The following is a 25,496-nucleotide window of genomic DNA, read 5'->3' on the forward strand; positions in this document are numbered from 1 at the left end:
TTGTATGTGAGGGAAGTGGTATTGCGGCATGGAGTGCCGATCTCGATTGTGTCAGATCGAGTTGTACGTTTCATTTCCAGGTTCTGGAAGAAGTTCCACGAGGAGTTGGGCACGAGGCTGCATTTCAGTACCGCTTACCACCCTCAGATGGACGGTCAGAGCGAGCGGACGATTCAGACGCTCGAGGATATGCTTAGGGCATGTGTGTTGGACTTCGGAGGAAGTTGGGACACGTATCTGCCGTTGGCTGAGTTTTCTTATAACAACAGCCACCATTCGAGTATCGGTATGCCTCCCTTTGAGTTGTTGTACGGGAGGAGATGTCGGACTCCCATTTGCTGGGGAGAGGTAGGTCAGCGAGTGATGGGCAGCACTAAGATAATGCTTCAGACGACAGAGCAGATTCAACAGGTCAGACAGAGGTTGATGACAGCCCAGAGTCGCCAGAAGAGTTATGCGGATAGGCGACGATCCGAGCTGGAGTTCCAAGTAGGAGATTTCGTACTCCTGAAGGTGTCTCCTTGGAAAGGAGTGATTCGATTCAGGAAGAGGGGCAAGCTGGGGCCCCGGTACATTGGGTCGTTGAGGGTGACTGCGAGGGTGGGCAGGGTAGCGTATCGGTTGGAGCTACCTGCGGAGTTGAGCCAGATTCATGATACCTTCCACGTGTCTCAGTTGAGGAAGTGTATAGCCGACGAGTCGGCGGTGGTACCGCTGGAGGATATTCAGGTGGATGCGAGCCTAAATTATGCTGAGAGGCCAATCGCGATCTGGGATCGGAAGACCAAGGTTCTGAGGAATAAGGAGGTGCCCCTGGTTTAAGTCCAGTGGCAGCATCAGAGAGGGTCCGAGCTGACTTGGGAGCCGGAGTTGGAGATGCGGGAGCAGCATCCAGAGTTGTTTGCGGAGCAAGACTTCGAGGGCGAAGTCTGATTCTAGTGGGGGAGAATTGTAACATCCGGATTTCCAGGTATTATGTTTGATCATGTTTTCTTTTTGTAAAAGAGAGGGACTCGACGAGTCAACGCTTGGACTCGTCGAGTAGGATCACGTTGCTGACTGGATTAATGAGCGGACTCGACGAGTCGGAAGGGGGGGACTCGACGAGTCCACGCTGTAGGTTGAAACCCTAAATCCCCGGGCTTGAGCCCTATTTAAAGGACCTTATAGCCCTCTTGTGCGGCTACCTGTCCTGAGAGAGTGCCCCTTGAGAGCTTGAGCGAGTTGAGAGAGAGATAAGGCCATATTGATCGATTTTGGTGTGATTTAGCAAATGAGAAGTTGTTTCCAGCAAGAGGAGGTCAAGGGAGCTGTGGATCCAGAGTTTTCAAGTTCAGATCTGCACTATTGAGGTATCAAATCGTACTTCCTTCCTGTTTTGGGTTAAGATCTTTGATGTAGGGGTTTCTATAACCTTTTAGGGCTTGAAAAGTTGAGTTTATGGTCCCTTGCTGTGTAAGACCTCGTATCTGGACCCATAGAGGTCCAAAGAGCCTTCCCATTCTGCTTTATGTTGGTTTATGGAGGAAAGGAGACTAGGTTGCCATTTTAGAAGCTATTTCACCAAGGAAAGCCTTGGGTGCCTTGCATGTGAGTCAAGTTTTGACCTTTACGTGGTTATTGGTCTTGGGGAGGTCAGATCTATAGTTTAGAAAAGCAGATCTGACCTCAGAAGGTCATTTCAGAGATGTTATGGGAGCAACTCGCCGAGTCCATAAGTGGACTCGACGAGTCGAGTCGGGGTTGCCCCACGATTCATGACAGGAGGAACCCGTCGAGTGGAAGGATGACTCGACGAGCCAAGAGAGGCTAGAAGGAGTCAGAGGACCCGCATGGACTCGCCGATTCGCCCATGTGCACTCGACGAGTCGGGTCAAAGTTTGACCATTGACTTTCGTTGACTTTTAGGGTTTTGGTCAACATTTGGACTTTTGGGTCAAGGAGGGGTAAAATGGTCTTTTACCCTTCCGAGGGATTGTAGAAGGGGATTTAATCTAGCCTTTGAGAGCCATTATTTATTTGAGGATATTGTGTATGTGGTTTGGCGGGGGATAGATCAGTATATCCGTGTGAGAGATCATCCGAGATACCCGAGGTGAGTCTTCTCACTATACATTACCTAGAGTGGTATTTATGTGTGGACCGGAGGGTCTTGTATGCTATGTGTATATATGAGATTATGTGCATTGTGTTATATGTATGCTATGTGTTGTATAGACCGGACCGGAGGGTCCAACGATACAGACCGGACCGAAGGGTCCAACGATACAGACCGGACCGAAGGGTCCAACGAGCTACGGGACTGGAGGGTTCCGCTGAGACACATCGACCGGAGGGTCGTACTGTAGCCTCGAGTGGCGTATGTGTTGTATGTGGTATTTTTGGGGAACTCACTAAGCATTTATGTTTACCGTGTTGTGTGTTATGTGTTTCAGGTACCAGTGAGGATCGCGGGAAGGCGCCGACATGATTAGTACACACTCATAGAGATTATGTTGAGATTCTGGGAATTGTTTTGTGATGATGACAGTGGATACATTATGTTTTAACATTGTTTTATGATTAAAAGTACGATTTAAAAATGAAAAATTGTTTTGGAAATTTACGTTGTTACAGTTAACACCAACTCGTCTCACGTTATATATGACTAAGGGGCTGTTTGACAGGATCTGAATTTTTAAGATCTGAATTTTTAAGGGATCTGAATTTTTAAGAGGGTCTGAAATTTTAAGAGCTAAATGTTTAACATGCTGTTTGGTTGGGACATCTGAATTGCTGTGCTGAATTATTAAAATGACCATTTTACCCTTCTGTTTTATTTTTTATTGAATTCAAGTGTTTGTTTAGAAAATAACCTAATAAATTTCTTAAATACATATTAAAAAAATATAAGTAGTTTTATTAATAAATAAATTCATATATATATATATATATATATATATATATATATATATATATATATATATATATATATATATATATATATATAAGTTTTCCAAGGGTATTGATGTAATTTTATTTTTTATAAGGATATATTCGTAATTTATAAGTTTTGCAAGGACATATATGTAATTCTCAAACAAAAGTTTGTTTTTATTTGTATGAACCTGCGAACAAAGACTTATGGAAAACATGTAAATAGCACGATGGTCCTACTCCACAACTAGCTAGACAACATACCACTAATATCCACACGTTTCTTACCTAAATTTTGATTCATATCAGACCCATCATTTATAATATCTTCACGGAGGCTTTGAAGGTAGATTTGCTGAGGCAAAAATGGAAGTGTTAAAGAATAAGTTCATCACCATAAAATCACACATAGAAGATGCACCACAAGAAAACATGTTCGAGATCAAAACTCAAACAATTATTGGGTTGTTGGATCCTGAATCTAATGATGTTATCGTTAAATGCTTATACATATCAATCGACCCATATCAAATAAACCGCATGAAGAAGCAAAGTTCGTCGCAGAATTCTGTTCCACAGGCATCTCAAATCACCCCTGGAATGGTAATGTTTGGAAATTTGACAGTCATTCATGCACGTTTGAGTAAGCATTGATTAGTATAAAAATTTCATGAATATTAATGTCAACCAATTAAAGAATTAACATGTTATTATCACAGAAAAATGCATATATATATATATATATATATTGTATTAAAAATAACTATATGAATATTATTAATTTAGAGTTAAATTTTTTTATACTACTTTGTTATAGCATATTCTAATTATCTTAAATATATGATAAAATAGATACATATAAAAACCATATAATCATGTTAGTCAATATGTCGTAAGTTATAAATGAAAATAAAAATAAATTTATTTTTTGGTATATGTATAACAAAATTTAAGTATTAATAGCTAATCAAATTAGATGAAATTTTTTGTGATCATATCAATTCAATGAAATTTATTTGTAGGTTGTGTGTGAATTTGACATTTTAATTCATTATTTAAAAATATTTTGAGTTGTAGTGGTAAGGTGAATTGTCATAGAAGTTTAAAAAGCATAAGGTATATATATATATATATATATATATATATATATATATATATATATATATATATATATATATATATATATATATATTTTATAAATATATAATATGTCCGTATATTAATTGCTTTACAATATTGTTTTCTTCTGATTTATCTTTCTTAGGAATGGAATTTGTTATTAAGAAAGTAGATAAGTCTTTTATATTATAATTAGATGGAGATTAGATGATAAATATTAAATAAAAGGTCAAGTATATTTATGTCGTTGCATTCTTTAATAAACACCAATATAATTAATTTTTTTTTTAAGTTTGTAATTTTTAACTATTAACAAAAATTATTAAACATATAAAAAGGTGCAAAAGATTATTATATTAATATAAAAGTTATTAACCATATTTTTTTTTTTTTTTGTGACTCCAATGATGACGACCAAATATAAGTTTTCTTAACAGTTTTTTTTGTTATATACTTTTTTTTTGAATTTTTCTTCATCAAATTTGCATAATAAATGTTCAATTATAAAACACTTTTCATTTTATGCTTAATTCAATTTTCATATGGAACATAAAATACTATCAAATAATATTATATTAATATATAAATTATACAATATATTTATTAGAAATTAAAATTCATTATCAATTCAACTAAAATATAGTCGAATGGAGATTGAAATTCCATATCAAAGTAACTAAGATACAATCGGATGCTTTTATACATAAAAACATCATATATTCGTAAAAGTTAATAGTAAACATAATTTAAAGAATATTATATATATATATATATATATATATATATAATAATAATAATAATAATAATAAATCATTTGTACTACAATGTATATCCTTTGATAATATCAAAAGATCACACACACATTATACAACTTAGTATAACTTCTATCAACATAAAAAAATCACTTTTACTTATACTAACAAATGAGCTTGTTTATGTAGTTTTGTATATTCCAAATTTGCACATTTTCTCTTCCGCATTCAATATGAATGCATGCAAAAAAAAATAAAACCTTTTGTGTTATTATATTTTCCTTTTCTCTATCTTATTCAAGTCATTTTTTTTCTCGATCTCATTCTCTAAATATGAACAATCTCTACTATGTTTCTCGACTAGGTCCCGATTAATCCCTAGGCGCTACCCGACCGACAGGGGGCGCTTAGCGATTAGTCATTGCCTATACAATGAGTGAATGCAGTAGAAAACGATGAAATTTAAACACTTTAAAGAAGTTTTATCTCAATTGAAATTATTTGAGGGATGATTATTGCTGTATTAATCATAGTAACTTATTTTGTTATGATATTAGTGGTATTTATGAACTTTGTTCTGCTATTAGTCGTATTTTTTTAAATCAACGAATTAACAATTTATCGTCCCCGATTAATCTTCACATAGTCGATTAATCCATTAACCTCAGTCCATCGACTAGCTAATGTCGAGCGTTTTTTACAATCTTGATATATGATAAAAAAATCTTGAGCCTTGTAGTGATTAATTTGTTTAATGTTGAAATCATAACTATACATAACTAATCTTAAATACATATAAGTTAGAAAACTCTTGAGTTGTAGTAAATAATTATTTTTTAGTTATAAAGACTTTTGATATTTTGTAGTGAAAGCATATATATATATATATATATATATATATATATATATATATATATATATATATATATATATATATATATATATAGAGAGAGAGAGAGAGAGAGATTATATTTAAAAAAATAGAGATTTATTTAAATATTATTACTCGATAATTATATAAGAATAATCAAAAGAGAAAGAATAATCATATATGATTTTTATATGTATATGTCTATTCCGTTTTGATTAAATCATATGTGATTATTGAAATATATTTGTTTTTGTTATGAATTAAGCGTAATTAATGTAACTATAAATCAAACCAAACTAGTAAACTTTGATAAAAACTTTAATTGAGAAGAAAGAATATTTAGAGAGAATATGAAAGTTATATCTCTTATAACTTTTGGTGTGTCTCGTTCTTTACAATGGAGGGGTATTTATACTACAAATTTTACTAACATATAATTGTAACTAGTTAGAAATGTTGACAAATTTACCATGCACCAATTATTATGTCATCCACCAATTATTTACAACACCACCAATTATTTACAACACTCTCCCTTGGATGACATCATTTTAGCGTTCAACTTTGACGTACTGCCTCATTAAAAACCTTGCTAAAGAAAACCCAGTGGGAAAAAAACTTTAGCGAAGGGAAAAAGAGTGCAGTGTATAGTTGACTCCCCCTTATTTAGACATCCGTCACATTATATTCTATGCACATGTCGCGTTCCGATGCCATGGACATGTTTCCTGAAGATTGCAGTAGGAAGTGCCTTCGTAAAAAGGTCTGCTGCATTGTTACTGGATTGAACATATTTGATTTCAACTTGATGGTTCTTTATAAGCTCTTGAGTGTACTCAAAAAACTTTGGCGGTATATGTTTTGTCCTGTCGCTCTTGATATATCCCTCTTTCATTTGAGTGACACATGCTGAGTTATCTTCATAAATTAAAGTTGGACATATATCATTTTCAAGTCCACATGAAGTTAAAACTAGTTGTGTCATCGATCTTAACCATGTACATTCTCTACTAGCATCATTTAGTGCAATTACTTCAGCATGATTTGAGGATGTGGCAACCAGTGTTTGCTTTTGAGAACGCCAGGAAATTGCAGTACCTCCATTCATGAATACATATCCAGTTTGAGATCTAGCTTTATGAGGATCATACAAATAACCTGCATCTGCATAACCAATCAAGCCTTGTTTTGAATTGTTAGGGTAAAATAACCCTAAATCACTAGTTCCTCGAAGGTATCGAAAAATATGTTTGATTCCATTCCAATGTCTTTTTGTTGGGGCTGAACTAAATCTTGCTAGCAAGTTTACAACGAAAGAAATATCAGGTCTAGTACAATTGGTAAGATACATAAGAGCTCCAATTGCATTTAGATATGGTACTTCTGAACCAAGGACTTCTTCATTTTCTTCGCATGGACGAAATAGATCCTTGTCAATATTTAATGATCTAACAACCATTGGAGTGCTTAAAGGATTTGCATTTTCCATATTGAAACGTTTCAAGACTCTTTCTGTGTAATTTGATTGATGCACAAGTATTCCGTTAGGTATATGCTCAATCTGTAAACCAAGACAATATTTGGTTTTTCCAAGATCTTTCATTTCAAATTCTTTCTTTAAAACTTCAATCACTTCAAGGATTTCTTTATTCGTTCCAATGATGTTTAGATCATCAACATAGACTGCTATGATCACATATCCAGATGTTGTTTTCTTAATAAATACACATGGACAAATAGTGTTATTTTTATAACCTTTACTTGTCAAATAATCGCTTAAATGATTGTACCACATGCGCCCAGATTGCTTTAACCCATACAAAGATCTTTGTAATTTTATAGAATACATTTCTTTGGTTTTTGCACTTAACTCTTCAGGCATTTTAAATCCTTCAGGGATTTTCATATAGATATCACTATCAAGTGATCCATACAAGTAAGCTGTAACAACATCCATAAGACGCATCTCTAAATTTTTAGATACTGCCAAGCTGATTAAATATCTGAAAGTGGTTGCATCCATTACCGGTGAATAAGTTTCTTCATAATCAATTCCAGGTCTTTGAGAGAAACCTTGAGCAACAAGCCTGGCCTTGTATCTTACAATTTCGTCTTTCTCATTTCTTTTTCGTATGAAGATCCATCTATATCCTAATGGTTTCACAACTTCAGGTGTGAGGATAATGTTCCCAAAAACCTTTCTCTTGTTAAGAGAATTTAATTCAACTTGCATATCTTCCTTCCATTTAGCCCAATCATTTCTTCTTTGACATTCAATGACAGATTGTGGTTCGGGATCATCATTCATAATATCACATGCAACTGAATAAGAAAATATTGCACCTATATTGTCAGTTTCATTTTGGTCACATATTCTATTTGTCTGACCATAATTTAATGCATCATCCTCCTTTCCTGGGGGAATTTGAATAATTCGTGTTTCTCCAGGAACACTTTCATCGTGATCTAGTGCATTTTCTGCTCCTCTTCTTTTTCGTGGGTTCTTATCCTTAGAACCAAATGGCCTTCCACGCTTCAGGCGTGTTTTAGACTCTTGAGTGACTTTATCATCAGATTGTCCATGTGGAATGTCAATTCGAGCTGGAACATTGACAGTTGGTATATATGATTTAGTCACCATTTTTGTGTCAGTAAATGCATCAGGTAATTGATTTGCCATTTCTTGGAAATGCTTTATCTTTTGAACTTCCATGTCACATTGCTTTGTGCGAGGGTCAAGATATGATAAAGTAGACTCATGCCATGACACATCCTTTTCCAGAATCTTCTTTTCTCCACCTAATGATGGGAAATTTGCCTCATCAATTTGACAATCTGCTAGGCGTGCTGTGAAAACATCACCTGTTAATGGTTCAAGATATCTTATAATAGAGACTGACTCATAACCAACATATATTCCCAACCTTCTTTGAGGACCCATTTTTGTCTGTTGAGGTGGTGCAATAGGGACATATACTGCACACGCAAAAATTCTCAAATGGGATATATTTGGCTCTTGACCGAAAGCAAGTTGTAGTGGAGATATACATGATATGAACTTGGTCTCATGTGTATCAATGATCCAGCATGTAAGATTGCATGGCCCCAAACAGAAACAGGAAGTTTGGTCCTCATTATCAATGGTCTAGCTATTAGCTGGAGACGTTTAATCAGTGATTCAACTAAACCATTTTATGTGTGTACATGAGCAACTAGATGCTCAACAACAATTCCTATAGACATACAATAGTCATTAAATGCTTGTGAAGTAAATTCACCAGCATTATCAAGTCTCACTCTTTTGATAGTATAATCAAGGAAATGTGCCCTTAATTTATTAATTTGGGCAAGAAACTTTGCAAATGCCATATTACGAGTTGATAATAGGCAAACATGAGACCATTTGTTGGATGCATCTATTAAGACCATAAAGTATCTAAATGGTCCAGATGGCGGGTGAATTGGTCCACATATATCACCTTGAATTCTTTCTAGAAATCTTGGTGACTCCCTTTCTAGAAATCTTGGTGACTCCCTTTCAACTTTCGCATCATTGTTAATCCTGGGTGGCCCAACCTATCATGCCATAAACTGAATGTCCCAGGATCACAATGTTTTCCTTCGACTACCATAATTGATTCAATCATATGTATATATGTATAATGCACACCAGAATCAAGTGTTGGTAGTTTTTCAAGCACATGGTTTGTGTCTATAATATACATATATTTCTTATTTTCGATGGTCACGGTTTTTGTGTCATGTCCTTTGAAATATATGTCATTGAAACTTAATAAGTTTCTATTAGACTTTGGAGAAAATAATGCATTTTCTATACAAAAGCTTGTACTATTTGGTAATATAAAATGGGCTTTCCCGGTTCCCTCTATCAAGTCTGCAGGACCTGATATTGTATGTATGACTGTTTTTGTTGGTACTAATTCTGAAAAATATTTCTTTGATTTCAGAATAGTATGTGTACTACCACTATTTGCTATACAAAGATCTCCAATCTTTTCTTGGTGTTGTGCTCCAGTTGGACTCATATTAAACTTCACATATAAAAGGAATAATAAGTGAATAAACATAATCATAATTATTATTAAAAAGAAAGTTCATTTATTGTAGGAAAGACATTACATGAAAAACAAACGAAGGAAAAACAGTTTTACTAGAACAATAAAATAGATTTTTTTTTAGTTTATGTCTTCCATGTCATTGCAGAAATCAACAACATTTAGCGGAGTGAATTCAACATTATCAATGAGGTTTGCTTATTTTCCTTTTCCTTTAATGGACTCTTGATAAAGTTGACAAAGATGTGCAGGTGTGCGACAGGTCCTTGACCAATGGCCTGTGTTACCACATCTATAACATGAACCATCAGATTTTTGTGATGTCCCAGTGTCATGCCTTGCCACTTTGGCCTTATCTTGTGTGTGGACATTGTTTCTTTGTGAATATTGGTAATTATTTCTTTTCTGGCCACGACCACGATTATTACCTTGTCCACGGCCAGAATTATGATTCTCATTATGGCTTTGGTTTCGATTAAAATAGCCACGACCTCGCCCTCGACCACGACCTCGCCCTCGTCCACGTGTATTGTTTCGATGACCATCAATATTTGTAGCATTTGCTTCAGGAAGTGCTACTGATCCCGTTGGACGAGATTCATGGTTTTTCATTAAGAGTTCATTGTTTTGCTCTGCAACGAGCAGACATGCATTCAGTTCAGAATATCTTGTGAACTTTTGCATCCGATATTGTTGCATCAAAGTAATGTTTGTTGCATGAAATGTTGAGTAAGTTTTCTCCAACATATCTTCATCAGTAACCTCTTGTCCACAATACTTAAGCTGTGAACATATTCTGAACAAAGCTGAGTTGTATTCATTTACTTTCTTGAAGTCTTGAAACCTTATTGTTCTCCATTCATCTCTAGCATTTGGAAGTATAACTTCCTTTTTATGATCAAATCTTTCTTTCAAAAGATTCCAGAGAATACTTGGATCAGTAACATCAAGATATTCAAATCTCAACATTTCATCAATATGCTTACGAAGGAAAACTTGTGCTTTTGCTTTGTCTTTTGCCAAGCAATTATTAAATTCATATATAGTATTTGAGATACCCATGGATTCAAGATGCATTTTTACATCTATCATCCATGGCCCATAGTTTTTCCCACTAACTTCAAGTGCTGCAAACTCGAGCTTTGCAATGTTGGACATAATGTAACTATAAATTTTAAACAAAATTAAAATTAAAATTAAAATCCATTTATTTCAATAAATATTACACAAAAAAGAAGCGGTAAATAAATATTACACAAAAAAGAAGCGGTAAAGCTAACATTGCATACAAGCCTAAAAGTAGATGAAATTCCATATTATCTTCGATGTTAAGGATTGGGATGAAAAGTAACATGACTATTATAGTCATGATCATCACAAAAGGATGAATCATCTTGAAGCTTGATTTCTTGAAATTGATTTATTTGATACAAGAGAGAAAAATTTGTTGTGGGTAAAATAAGCAGGGTAAAGATGTTTATTTATGGTAAAAAAAATATAGCCGTTGTTTTTGCTGTTTATAACCGTTGCATATATATTCCCGTTGTGTATATATGTATATGTATTTTATAAATCATGTAATAAGACTTATAACTAATACTTAACTTTAGTAATTAGAAACATAAATAAATATTAGTAAATGTTTAAATAAAATTATGAAGAGTATCTAAAATATAAATAAACATTGACATGTATAAATAAATATAATTTAAATGTTAGTATGCACAAATAAAAGTTAGTAGCATAATATAAATGTTAGTATGCATAAATAAAAGTTAGTTGCATAATGTAAATGTTAGTATAAAAATTAGAATACATAAATAAATGTTAGTATAAGAAATAAAAATTGTCAGTAGTCCATAATGTCCATAATGTATAAGTTTCATTAATTCATTAGTATTATTATTTTAATATGATTGAGGTTTTTATAAATAATAGTGTTTTTACTAAGTAATACATACCTTGATTAAGATAGATGTAATTTTTCACTTGTTTAATAACCTTGATTAGAGCTTTCGTGCTGATAACGTATTATGAATTAAGCGTAATTAATGTAACAATAAATCAAACCAAACTAGTAAACTTTGATAAGAACTTTAATTGAGAAGAAAGAATATTTAGAGAGAATATGAAAGTTATATTTCTTATAACTTTTGGTGTGTCTCATTCTTTACAATGGAGGGGTATTTATACTACAAATTTTACTAACATATAATTGTAACTAGTTAGAAATGTTGACAAATTTACCATGCACCAATTATTATGTCATCCACCAATTATTTACAACACCACCAATTATTTACAACAATTTTTTTTATTATTCATATATAATTATTGAGTAATCAATATGACTAAAAAATCTTAAAATCTCTCTCTCGTTCTCTTTTTCTTTCTCTCACTCTCTCTCTCTCTCTATCTATATATATATATATATATATATATATATATATATATATATATATATATATATATATATATATATATATATACTAGACGAATTCCCGCGCGTTGCACAGCGCATGTTAAAAATATATTGTTAGAATATAGTTTTAAGACACCTTTTAGTTAATTCGATTCATCAATTTAGGTTCTTTTATTATTATTATATTTAATGTTTTCCTTTTAACTATGTTAAAAAATATATATTGAATTTTTTTTAAACATTATCTAATATTTTACTTTAGGTTTTAAATTTTACACTAAATTTTTAAGCTTATTTGATATATTAATGTAGGTTATTTATTTAACTATATATTGAAGTTAACAAATTAAGTATATCATATTGATAAGTCACAAATTCTTCTATTTATGATAATGTTAAAACTAAAAGCATATTTAAGTTAATAAATTAAGTATATTGTATGAAAATATGAAAAGTTGAGAGTTTCAAATGAATGTGGTGAAAGAAAAAAATGCTTCCTTTATAATATAGGATGATGATGATTATAGTTTTAATTTTTAAGTCATTGTAATATATACAATTATTTGATAATTTTATAAACCGTTTAAAATTGTGTAAATTATATATGAAACGTATGATAATCTATATGTAACGGGTAACAAAATATATGAACAAAAATATGAACTACAACTTTTAGTAACATAAAAATACAAAAACATCTATTATAACATTTGTATTAAAAAAGATATATATACAACGAATAATAAAAAATATGAAAAATAAACACTAAAACATTTATTATAACATTTATATTAACTTTTCATATTTAAATCACAAATGACAGTGTCGCAATAGTAATTCAACCTAGTATGAGAGGAACCGTTGATTCGCACAATTGGTCATCGCGCTTGGTTGAAAAGCCAGTGGCGCGAAGCTACCGTGCGCTGGAGTATGACTGAACGCCTCTAAGTCAGAATTCGGGCTAGAAGCGACACGTGTGCCCGCCACCTGTTTGCCGACCAGCAGTAGGGGCCTCGTCCCCCAAAGGCACGTGTCGTTGGCTAAGCCTGTGCGATGGATGAGTCGTGCAGGCCGCCATGAAGTATAATTCCCATCAAGCGGCGGGTAGAATCCTTTGCAGACGACTTAAATACACGATGGGGTATTGTAAGTGGCAAAGTGGCCTTGCTGCCACGATCCACTGAGATTCAGCCCTGCGTCGCTCAGATTCGTCTTGAATTAAGATTTTCTTCTGGCTATCCCTATAGATGGGCTTGGCCAACACATGGCTCCCGTGGAGTATCGTACTATTCTCAAATATCGACTCATGATTCCCATATTCCCAGCTGACGAGATATGTCCTGTGTGTCGCAAGGCATGTTTGGACTCTTTTGGAGAGCATGCAGTTCACTGTAAAGAACTCCCGGGGTTCAAATACAGGCACGATATGGTTAGGGATGTTTTGTTTGACATATTTAAGCGTGCCGGGGTTTCCGCTAAGAAAGAGGCACCTGTTAATTTCTTGGCTGACCCGACAGAAGGAAGGTCAACCCTCAGACCGGCTGACATTTTGATTTTTGGATGGGTCGGAGGGAAACACGCATGTGTGGATCTTACAGGGATATCCCCTCTCGTGGGCCTGAGGGCTGGGGGTTTCACGGCGGGATATGCTGCTTTAAAAGCAGCTACAGGCAAAGTCACCAAACATGAGAAATCGTGCATGGAAAATCAACACGTGTTCATACCATTTGCATTTGATACGTTTGGTTTCCTCGCACCGGATGCGGTAGAGCTTCTTAAAAGAGTACAACGAATCATGCATAGTAATGTTATGTCCCCTAGATCTTCGGATGTAGTCTTTAAAAGAATTAGCTTTACCATTCAAAAAGGCTTAGCGGCACAGCTTGTTGCCCGTTTGCCATCTCACTCATTGTACGATGACAATTAAAATTTTATGGAAACCATCCAATTCATGGCAGTTATTCAAATCTCTTCAAATACATACATTAATGTTTTTAATGAGCAAAACTTTACAACCTTATAAAAGAAAGTAAAATAAAAAGTTATTAGTGATTACTAATTAATAATCATAAGTTAAAAAATTTTGAGTTGTAACTAATAAATATACATAAATTAGAAAACTCTTGAATTGTAGTGTGAGTTTCAAATGAAAACGCTACTTGGAAATGTGTATTTATTATTATTATTATTATTATTATTATTATTATTATTATATTCGTGTAAATAATTGGTTTTGATGCATCATTTTAATCGCTTCAATTATTAAACATAAAGATATTTAATTATAAATTTATAACATACATAGGTGCATATATATGTTAAACAAATCACATATAATATATATTTTAATAAATGTCATATGTAATTCTTGTCGTAGTAATATGAATAAATTAGACAAAATTACAAAAATGGTCCCTATGATTTGCCAAAAGTCACAAAGTCAGTCTCTGTTAATTTTTTTTTGATGCAAATGGTCCTTGTGGTTTGCAAAACTTGCAAAGTTGGCCCTTTTTACTAACACCGTTAGAGACTGAATCTGTAAGGGTATTTTCGTCGTTTCAAGTATAAAGGGACTGAATTCGTGATATTTGATAAACCACATGGACCATTTTTGAAATTTCTTTGAAAAAGACAATTAAATTGCTAGGGGGGAGGGATCGAACTCATAACCTCCACCCCTCTATTTTACCCATCCACATAACCACTTGAGCTAAAGGCTCACTTGGTTTTTACCTTCTAAAACTCATTTATATAATAATAAATCGATAAAACATAAACAATAAATAAATTAAAAAAAACATTTTGTTTTACATAATTTTTTTAATAAAACAAAATGTATTTTAGCGTATTATAAAAAAATACGTTTAGAAAAAGTATTTATTTTTAAGTATTTATTTTACATAAAATGTTTCTTTTAATAAAACATTTTTTTACATATTTATTTTTATGTATTTATTTTACATAAAATGTTTTTTTATATCTTTAAAAAATACGTTTTCGTATAAAATGTTATTACGTTGTAATGAAAGGCAAAATCGGCCGGATTGGGTTTTTTTGGCCCAATCGGTTTTCTAAAAACCATTTTTCGGTTAAAAAAAAACTTAACAACAATTTTGTTATATGTATTTAAAAAATTAATATTTTTTTTATGTTAGAAGTAGTGTTAATTATTGTTATTTTAAAAAAATATATTTTTATTTCTTTTTATCGTCATTTTAACCATACGATTTAGAACTAGCGGTTAAGTTGAAATACGTATTTTAAATAAGACATATAACCGAATAGGTTTTATAAGTGTTTTTAAATACATATAACCGAAAAACGATTTTTAGAAATACATAAAACAACATATTTTACGTACAATAAATACATAAAAATACGTTTTATTTATTGTTTATGTTTTATCGATTTTATTATTGTATATATGAGTTTTTAGAAAAAAAATACGTTTTTTTTATTTAAAATGTTTTTTGTAATTTACTTGTTTTTTTTATAGTACGGAAAACAAGTTTTATTTTATTTAAAAAAAATTATGTAAATAAATGTTTTTTGTAATTTATTTATTGTTTATGTTTTATTAAAAAAAACATTTTATATAAAATAAATACATAAAAATAAATACTTTTTTCTAAACGTATTTTTTATAATACGCTAAAATATATTTTGTTTTATTAAAAAAAATTATGTAAAAAAATGTTTTTTTTTAATTTATTTATTGTTTATGTTTTATTAAAAAATATTATGTAAAAAAAATACATAAAAATAAATACTTTTTCTAAACGTATTTTTTATAATATGCTAAAATACATTTTGTTTTATTAAAAAAAATTATGTAAATTTTCTTTAATTTTTTTATTGTTTATGTTTTATCGGTTTATTATTCTATAAATGAGTTTTAGAAGGTAAAAACCAAGTGAGCCTTTAACTCAAGTGGTTAAGTCGTTGGGCAAAATAGAAGGCTGGAGGTCACGAGTTCGATCCCTCCCCCTAGCAATTTAATTGTCTTTTTCAAAGAAATTTCAAAAATGGTTCCTGTGGTTTATCAAATGTCACGAATTCAGTCCCTTTATACTTGAAAAGACGAAAATACCCTTACAGATTCAGTCCCTAACGGCGTTTTACTAACGGTGTTAGTAAAAAGGGCCAACTTTGCAAGTTTTGCAAACCACAAGGACCATTTGCATCAAAAAAATTAGCAGGGACTGACTTTGTGACTTTTGGCAAACTACAGGGACCATTTTTGTAATTTTGTCGATAAATTACTTTCATATGAAGAACATATCATGATAAGTCATCATAATTACATATCAAATGTTAAAAATTATGTTATCTTTTAAATATTGTCTTGTAAATATGTTGTGTAGGATAACCCAACAAAAAAATAATAGAAAATAAACATAATCAAAATAGAAAAACTACAATCAAATAAATAAGAACATTGGGTGGTTGAATATATAAATAAAATTTTTACATAAATATACGTTTAAATCAAAAGAAAAAACTAACATTCGTCTAATTTGCTCAAACAAAAAAACAACCTATATCCGTTTTCTGAATCTTCTTTCTTTATTGAACACCATTCAACCATAGAAACTTGATGACAATTCTTCACTAACCTGCAATCAAAATGTTTTTCTTGAAAAAGAAGAATGAGAAAGATATTTCAAGCAAAACATTGATGTTTGGAGAGTCACATTCAAGATTAAGTAATCCATACAAATCACATATAAAGATCAAATGAGAAATTGAATATAAAGAAAGAATAGAAAAGCTTCCTTTGTTTTGGTTGAAAGAAAAAATCATATTACAATTACCATCGATGCAACATAACCCATTTCTTCAAATCATCCTATTTGGATCGTGAATGCTTCAACTATATGAAAACTTTTGAATCATAATATCTTCAACCAAATGACGACTTTTTGTAAGGAAAATGTACTAATATAACTACATTTATAATGAAGGTGAAAGGGTGTGGGGTTTCAAATGCATGAGGTGTTGAACTTATAGAGTGTGTGATTTTCTTGGAATGAGATTATGTGTGATTAATTACTTTGAAGGTGAAAGGGTGTGGGGGTTTCAAATACATGAGGTGTTGGCAAATTTTTATGGGGGTTTCAAATGCACGAGCTTCAAGAAAAAATGTTATCTTTATAAGTATGTATGATGTATGATATATATATATATATATATATATATATATATATATATATATATATATATATATATATATATATATGATGTGTTTTATATTACCACTTAAAAAGCTTTAAATTTATATCCTAATTATTCAACTAAGCTCAAAACACAATAAACAGTGTACCTAGTCACGTAGTAGTAAAGTAGAGTAAGTAAGGAGTCGAACGTAGGGAACGAAATTTGAACTAAAAATTAAATGTTAATAATTAACTAAGGAATAACTTTAAATTGAGGTTTTTATCTGATTTCGTAAGTTCCAAAAACTTAAATTAAAACACTTAATTAATTACTAAAATCTAGAGTAAACATCTAGAAAACGATTTTTAACCAAAGATAAAAGATAACTCTGTTTAGCTTCGAATCTCCTCTTTTCTTGTGGTTAATTTCAGGATGATGGATTAATTTCGTTGGATACCCAATTAGAAGTTACCAGTTATCATGATCAGACTAACTAGCATACGTCAATTTATGAACTTTCACCACAATAATAATGCTAATTACGAACACCAAACTGATTTTAAGGATTATTTGTAATCTGAATGAATAAATCTAAGAATTATCTATCTATGATCAAGATAAAAAATCAAACATATATTATAATCAAATAATGCTCTCTAACACAGTCTAGCAACTAACTTTGGCACCTAACCCTAGGATATGATCAATCTGTAGTCTTAACAATTTACGACCTGAAAATCATAAGGTAAAAATTTCATTTTTAATTCAACCTATAAACACCATTTATTCTTATCAACCATTCTAAAGCATTTCAAATTGAAAATAGTTATCAGAGTACAATCCCAAAATCATAAAGTACGGAAATATGGGTGGATGCGCTGCGATCAAGCCAGGCCCTTCCCTTTCGAACTGGAAGTACCTGAAACCATAAATATAAACCATAAGCACAAAACTTAGTGAGTTCCCCAAAATACCACATACCATACATATCCTTGGGCCTAGCCCTCAAATTAGGCCTAACCCATAATAATGGGCCCAACCCTTCCTGAATAATGGGCCTAGCCCAACATACAATGCAAGCGTCACAAAGACAACTAACATCCTATATAACATACATTTGGGCCTAGCCCTTCCAAATCAATGGGCCCTGCCTATCATACAAATAGGCCTAGACCAACATAGAATGGGCCTAGCCCAACATACCATGCAAGAGTCACAAAGATATCTAGCATATAACATATCCTAGTGAGCCGGCATTGGTGCCTTCGACCCACGGGTACAATGAGGAGACTCACCTCAATCTAAGATAACCGAAACACACGCGCTGCTGCTACCGTGTTCCTCACATTGAACACAACCAAATTATCCCTAATCAATAATTAAGGTAATTTTCCCAAAATCCAAGGTCCAATTCGTATTCTATCATTCCAATGGGTAAAAGACCATTTTAACCTTCCTATATCTGACCCAACAACTCATGGTCCAAATTCCAAAAGACCCAAGGCCTAATAAGAGCATCTCACGAGTACGTCCCATGTACCAGGCTAGTACGCCCTGCGTACTGCTTGCTGAAGCCAAACGTACAAACTGTCACAACGAGGAATCGGGAAACCATGCATTACGTTGGGTGTATGCATACGTATGCCTAGTGTACTCCCTTGGTGACCAAATCTCACTTTTAGCACTTAATGCTTAAGACCAAAATGTCAATAACACATATCTAACCTCTAAAGGATGTCTTAAGTCATAAAGTTCCCATCTTTATGACTTTGCATGGCTTAATGGGGTCCAAACCAAAGGCCTAAGTCTCAAACTTCATCAAAAGACCACTAGCTCTTGCATTGAAGGATAATACTCATCAAGATCCAATTTTTATGACTTAATGACCTCAACAAAGACCTAATATGAGGCTCAAAGGTTCTGGAGTAACTTCTACTCATAATAGCCACAACCATGGGACCAAAACATAACATAACATAACCCAAACTAGTTCTACATGAGGGAGCTATCAAGATTAAAACTTTATGCCTCTAGAAGCTAGATCAAGATGAACAAGGCCTGGATCTCCAAGCTCCAATACAACCAACACTTCTCCAAGGAGTTATTCTTCTTCGAAATGCACCAAAAATCCACCAGAATCACTCCAAGGCTCAAAATCCTTCCAAATGGGGCTAGGGTTTCGAATTTAAGGTTAGGGAGGATGGAGGCTGAAGATAAGGAGGGTTGGAAATGAGTTAAAGTCTTTAAATAGGGTTCAAGATCCTAAATTGGGGTTTACACCTTACCGGAGTACGCCCATCATACTGGATAGCACTCCATGATCCTCCCAGCCCAGTATGCCCAACGCACACCCTGTACGCCCAACATACTCGGCTTAGCCCAAAACCCTCCTAACTTCAAACAATCACCACTTCTTCATTCCAACCCCATTTTCGATGATCCTTATATCCAAGGAAAGGTATTGAAGAGCTCTACAACCTTATCTAATTACTTATGACTAAAAACATCTCAAACTAAAATCCTTAATTCATGAAAGGCCCGAACCATCGTCTTTTTACCATTATACCCTTGGGCTCTAAAGCACACCCAAACTCTTGGATCACATAATCTACATTAACCTCATCGAAATGAGTCTAAAAATCTCTTTTCCCAAAGCTTGAAGCCTTATGATACTTGATCTTTGGGTCACGACGCCGAATTATGAAATGACTCGAAACAGGGTGTTACAACAAGATGCCTCTTCAACTTGTTGATTTTCTTTAAGTTTGATCAGTATACCAAGATTTCATCAACATATGAGAAAAAAAATGATGTAGGAGTAAATTAAACATTTTTAGGTAGCAATAATGATCCATATCATATCTCATGTATCTATTCCACTATGGGAAGTTTTTGAACTTCAAGTACTATTGTTTTGGAGCTTTCTTTAATCCATACATGTCTTTATTCAGTTTGCACACACGATTTTCCTTAGCAGACATATCAAAACCTCCTAGTTGTCTAATGTAGATGTATTCATTAATGTTTCCATGTAAGAAAATTGTATTAACATATAGTTTCTATATATGTAAGTCTTTTAAACTATAATACACGAGAATAATATGATTATGGTCATCTTCCAAAAACTAGAGAGAACATATCATTTTATTAATTTCAACTTTTATGTTGTAACCCATGAACCACAAATTTAGTCTAATATCTCTTGCTTTTATCACTTTTATCCTTTATAGTGAACACCCCCTTCTTATTTAGTGCTTATTTTCCTACTGGTAACTTGACAAAAGTCAAAGTATGGTTCTTATCAAGTGAACCTATCTCATCTTACATAAATTCTTTTGCTGTATGAAATCTTCTATTCTTAAAACATCTAGATGATATGTTAGCTTACCATTATTAATCAATAGAAAATAGTTTGTTGATAAAGAGTATCTAGTTGGAGGTGTTCTAATAGTTTGGATTTTTGAAGATAATTCATATACAACCTATAGTTCTGAGTTCCCATTGTCCTATATGCTCCTACTAGCTTCAAAACTCCCACTACTTCAAGAGATCCTACCTATATTTGATGTACTAATAGGTCTTGTAATGTCATTCTCTCTTACTTCAGGGAATATAACTTGATATTTCCATATGGTTCCTTCTTAGATATATCATATACTCCAAGCTTATCTTTTTTAAATAAATTTTTTGAATGTGGAATCCTTGTTTTTTTGACTCTTCTACTCTAATCATCCCAGAAATGATCCTATGTCATCCAAACTATAGCAAATAAACATATATTTATTGGATCATGCCTTAATCTTATAGTTGGCAACATCATTGATCCTTATATAAATGACATATCAAAACACTCTTAAGTTTGTAGGAGTTAGCTCTCGGCCTTTCCATTCCTCTAAAAGAATATTGAACCCTATCGAAATTAAGAGTCCTTGATTGATTAAAATATCTTATATACTTATTGAATTTACTCATAACATCTTTGGAAATCTTACATGAAGCCTTGTATACTTTGTTATCCCATTCAGTTTTATGTTCATTCTTTCTTGAAACTCTATATGGATTATGTGTTTTGGATCTTTTTTTAACATCCCAATCCTATTTTTAGCAAAGTAATAACTAAACTATCCCTTATATTAATTAAGACACTTAATCTTCAATTTAGTCACATTCTTTATTGTAGGTTTCTAATTATGAAATGTATAAAAAACCATTGATTTATTTGTCATAATATAAATTCATATAGTTAGCCTAGAATTGTCTATATAAAAAGGTTACACAAGATCGCAATCCTCTTATTGAAGAAATTGATGTATGGTTGTACACCTTAGTATGAAAAATCTCTAACTTCTTGGTCTTGGGTGATATTCCGTCTATATAAAGGTAACCTTTTTGTGTATTCCTGGGACACGTAGCTAATTGAAATCTATAGTTATGTTCTTTAGATCATAAATCTAACGTTTACAGCTATCATTTGAATATCATATTCAATAATATGGCAAAGTCTTTGGTGTCATAGTATAGACAAACCCACATATTCAATGGTTGTGTTTGATCTAGTTGTAGTAACATGAACCACATATAAGGGTATGCATATCCGACCATAATCAACTACTAAATTCCTCTTTGTCACATTCTATTAGCTACCACCGAAATAAACATGATATCCTTTGTCTTCTAGCTGTCCGTCAACTACTAACATTCTTTTTAGGTCTTGAATGTATTTTACTCTTTCAATTTCAAATTCAAGCCAAAGATGTCTTGAAGGCGATATCCCCAACACTTGCACTATCAAACTCATATATATGTTAATATCATACTTCCAATCTAATGCTTAAAATTTCGTTCATTTGCATGAAATGATGTATCAGAATCCATAATCTAGAATTTAAGTGGGATTTCTATGCAAAAGCTCAATGTTTCATCAAGATATAATCCTAGTTAATCTCTTTCTTTTGTTTATTTGATATAGGTAGGGAACTGATTTATAAATTGTCTATTCTATTTGCACTCCTAATATATTATATTTTTGTTTTTTTAGTAGCATATTTTTCTTGATTTTGATCTTCCACTACCATTACTCTACATCTAGCAAAGTTTCTACACATTCCGTCCGTAATTAACAAGGACCTGAAATACTCATACATGTTCTTTCTACGCGTATCCTTTCCTAAGATCTCAAGAATTCCTTTGAATATAAGCTTATTATTTCTTAATAAACTATTAACTACTATAATCTTACCAAACCAATAAATTAAACTCAACTTACACGAACAACAAACAATAAACTTCATTAAATTTAATCTTAACTGATAATAACTTGGATAAAATAGAATTAAATTTATTCACATGATCTGTCACTAAAATCGCATCCTTCATATGCGCATTTACCAATAGCCAAATAAATAAAAGCTTATTCGTAGCCGAGGGGGTTTCATACATATTGGATAGCACATTGATTAGTCGAAATGTTTTTTTCTTGTTGGCGATATTTTACGAAATATACTTTTTCCATAACAACCTGGCCACACATAGGGTCTGTTGATCCAACAAAATCTAGTTCTTATTTCATTGATACAACTTTTTGTTTGGATAAGGGTTCATGAAGCTTTTTCTGATAGAGATAATCTTTAATCTGCATCTTCACATGCAAGAATTATGGTGTCAAACATGTCTATTTTAACTTTCTTTTCTTCAAACATATCTTTGGTACTTTTTTGTTAGGTATTCAAACAACAACTTAATAATTAGAGGATGAGAACAAAACGAAGAAAATAAGTGTTCGTGCATTGATATATTTATTATTAATTAATCTCAAGATGAAAGTTATATATGATCTAGTTAGATACAAATGAAACCATGTCTAGATAATGTGTGACACTAACATAGTATCACCCCTAGTTTGGTATTTATATCATTTTCAACCAAATTTCTACGTGGAATACAATTACTTTCACCAGAAGCCATGAGTGTCCACACATGAGCTTTTTTTTGATTCAAAGAGTTATTAATTACATACACTATGATTTTGTTGACTAATTTAATGAGTAATTTAGATTATGTTATCCCATGACAATTAATTTATCAATCAGTAACACCATATTTTCTTGTCTCAAGATCCCATTTTCAATTCTTTCACTCTCCCACATTAATATACTCTTTGTTTATAACTTTCTTAGCAATACCGCTCAAATTTATAAGAAAACATTCCATTATTTATATAGTTATATATTCTAATTTTAATTTCATATTTACGTGTTGACACTTGACAGATGATCAATGGTAATGGGGTGGGGAAAGTTATAGCTTCAGAACACCCTAATTTTCAAAAAAATGATCTTGTATATGGATTACTGGATTGGGCAGAATATACGATTATGAAAGGTGGAAACATGTTACAGAAACTGGACACCTTGGAATTTCCTTTATCTTATCATCTTGGGGTTTTTGGTAGGTTCTCTCGGTCTCCATTTTATGTCTAAAATATTCCCATATACATACACGGTGTTCTATGATATGCTACTAATTTTGAATTATAGGGACTAGCGGGCTTACAGCATATGGAGGGCTTTTCCAAATATGCGAGCCTAAAAAAGGAGAAAAGGTCTTTGTTTCAGCAGCCGGTGGTTCTGTTGGCAACTTGGTTGGGCAATACGCAAAATTGTTTGGTTGTTATGTTGTTGGTTGTGCAGGAACTAAACAAAAGGTTTTATATGTATTAACATATGACATTTATTCCTCTCTTTAATCTAAAAGTCAATAGTTGACTATGAAGTCGAAATTATTACTTCATCGATCTTTAATATACAAGTCAATAGTTCTATCCATGTTTTCTTAGTCAATCTAGAAAGCCATTTTTAGAGTAAATGGTAGTGCAAATGAATAGGATTCGAGTCTTAGAGTAAAATATTAATGTATTGTTTGTTATTTGAATTTAGGTAGACTTGCTCAAAGGAAAGCTTGGGTTCGATGATGCTTTCAACTACAAAGAAGAAACAAATCTAACTAATACCCTCCAAAGGTTATAAGAAACATAGATTGCATGTTATCATTTTGCATATATATAGAATTTATTTAGGGAAAATATATGACAACCATCAATATTAAGATCAAACTTAACGTCAAACTTATTATAATTTATTTATGTAGGAACAACATGCAATGCAACACACAATTTTTAGCTTTAATACGTTTGATGATAACACTTAATTAATTAGATGTATTAATTTATGTTTATGTACATGTTCTTGAATAGGTACTTCCCAAATGGGATAGACATATACTTTGACAATATAGGAGGAGAGATGCTCGAGGTTGTTCTTGCCAATATGAACACTTATGGAAGAGTTGCTGCATGTGGAGCAATTTCAGACTATACAAATTCAGGAAAACGAGCTACACTAAACATGGTAGATGTCATCTACAAGCAAATCATGATAAAGGGGTTTTTGTGTGCAAATTTTTCCTCAAATGAAATCAAGGACTTCATGTCGATGACAACAAATTATGTTCGTGCTGGAAAACTATGTGTTCTAGAAGATATTTCTCATGGAGTTGAGAGCATTCCATCTGCTTTTATAGGACTCTTCCAAGGTGGGAATGTGGGAAAGAAAATTGTGCAAATTGCTGAGGAATTATAAATTGTTTTTGTCTTGATTATAGTCTATAAGCGTGCAACACCCTCATTTTATGTTCAATTTATTACCAAGTTAAATGACTACTTTTAGTTCAAGAACTATTTGTTTCTCAATATAAATGAAAAGTGTGTTGTTGATTGTGGGGTTATAGCATTAAGGGTTCTTAGCTTCAGCTTAAATCAATCATATTTTAAAGCTATTAATGTGACGTCTGTGATTGGGGTCGAGTAAAATTTAAGAATATCTTTAAATAATGTATATGTCAATATGCTTGGACAAAATAGTTGTTGTTTATGATATTTTCAAATGAAATGGCATTGGATATTTGAAATGATTTTCAGTAAATTATTTTGTTGAACAAGTGTTGTCATTTTATGTGAAATTATAGAGGTTTATGAAGTAGAACATTAAATATGATATTTTATAGCAGGTTGTTATTTTGGTAACAATCCTTATTAAATTTATCAAAGAAAGATGGATTATACCATAATATTATTTTAGATGTGTAAAGAGAGTAAATCATAAAGTTTGGAACCCTAGTGTAACATC

The 25,496-nt window shown here is 32.2% G+C and overlaps 1 protein-coding gene across 1 annotated transcript; it reads left to right on the forward strand.

Moving 5' to 3' along the window:
* Positions 1-3,182: 3,182 nt before the first annotated feature.
* Positions 3,183-25,088, forward strand: LOC145132745 (2-alkenal reductase (NADP(+)-dependent)-like). The gene is made up of 5 exons (XM_079067643.1): positions 3,183-3,519; positions 23,583-23,760; positions 23,850-24,016; positions 24,249-24,331; positions 24,566-25,088. The coding sequence occupies exons 1-5, from the start codon at positions 3,283-3,285 to the stop codon at positions 24,948-24,950; spliced, it is 1,050 nt and encodes a 349-aa protein (XP_078923769.1). The 5' UTR covers positions 3,183-3,282; the 3' UTR covers positions 24,951-25,088.
* Positions 25,089-25,496: the final 408 nt, after the last annotated feature.

This window comes from Lactuca virosa, chromosome 8 (genome assembly GCF_052849685.1).
Source record: "Lactuca virosa cultivar CGN04683 chromosome 8, Lactuca_virosa_CGN04683_v6, whole genome shotgun sequence".
Classification (NCBI taxonomy): Eukaryota; Viridiplantae; Streptophyta; class Magnoliopsida; order Asterales; family Asteraceae; genus Lactuca; species Lactuca virosa.

Bases quoted from the DNA above. Each gene is read 5' to 3' on its own strand.
- LOC145132745 (XM_079067643.1), top strand. From the start codon at position 3,283: ATGGAAGTGTTAAAGAATAAGTTCATCACCATAAAATCACACATAGAA. The intron at 3,520-23,582 runs GTAATGTTTGGA...GACACTTGACAG, and splicing joins CTCAAATCACCCCTGGAATG to ATGATCAATGGTAATGGGGT. The intron at 23,761-23,849 runs GTAGGTTCTCTC...TTTGAATTATAG, and splicing joins TTATCATCTTGGGGTTTTTG to GGACTAGCGGGCTTACAGCA.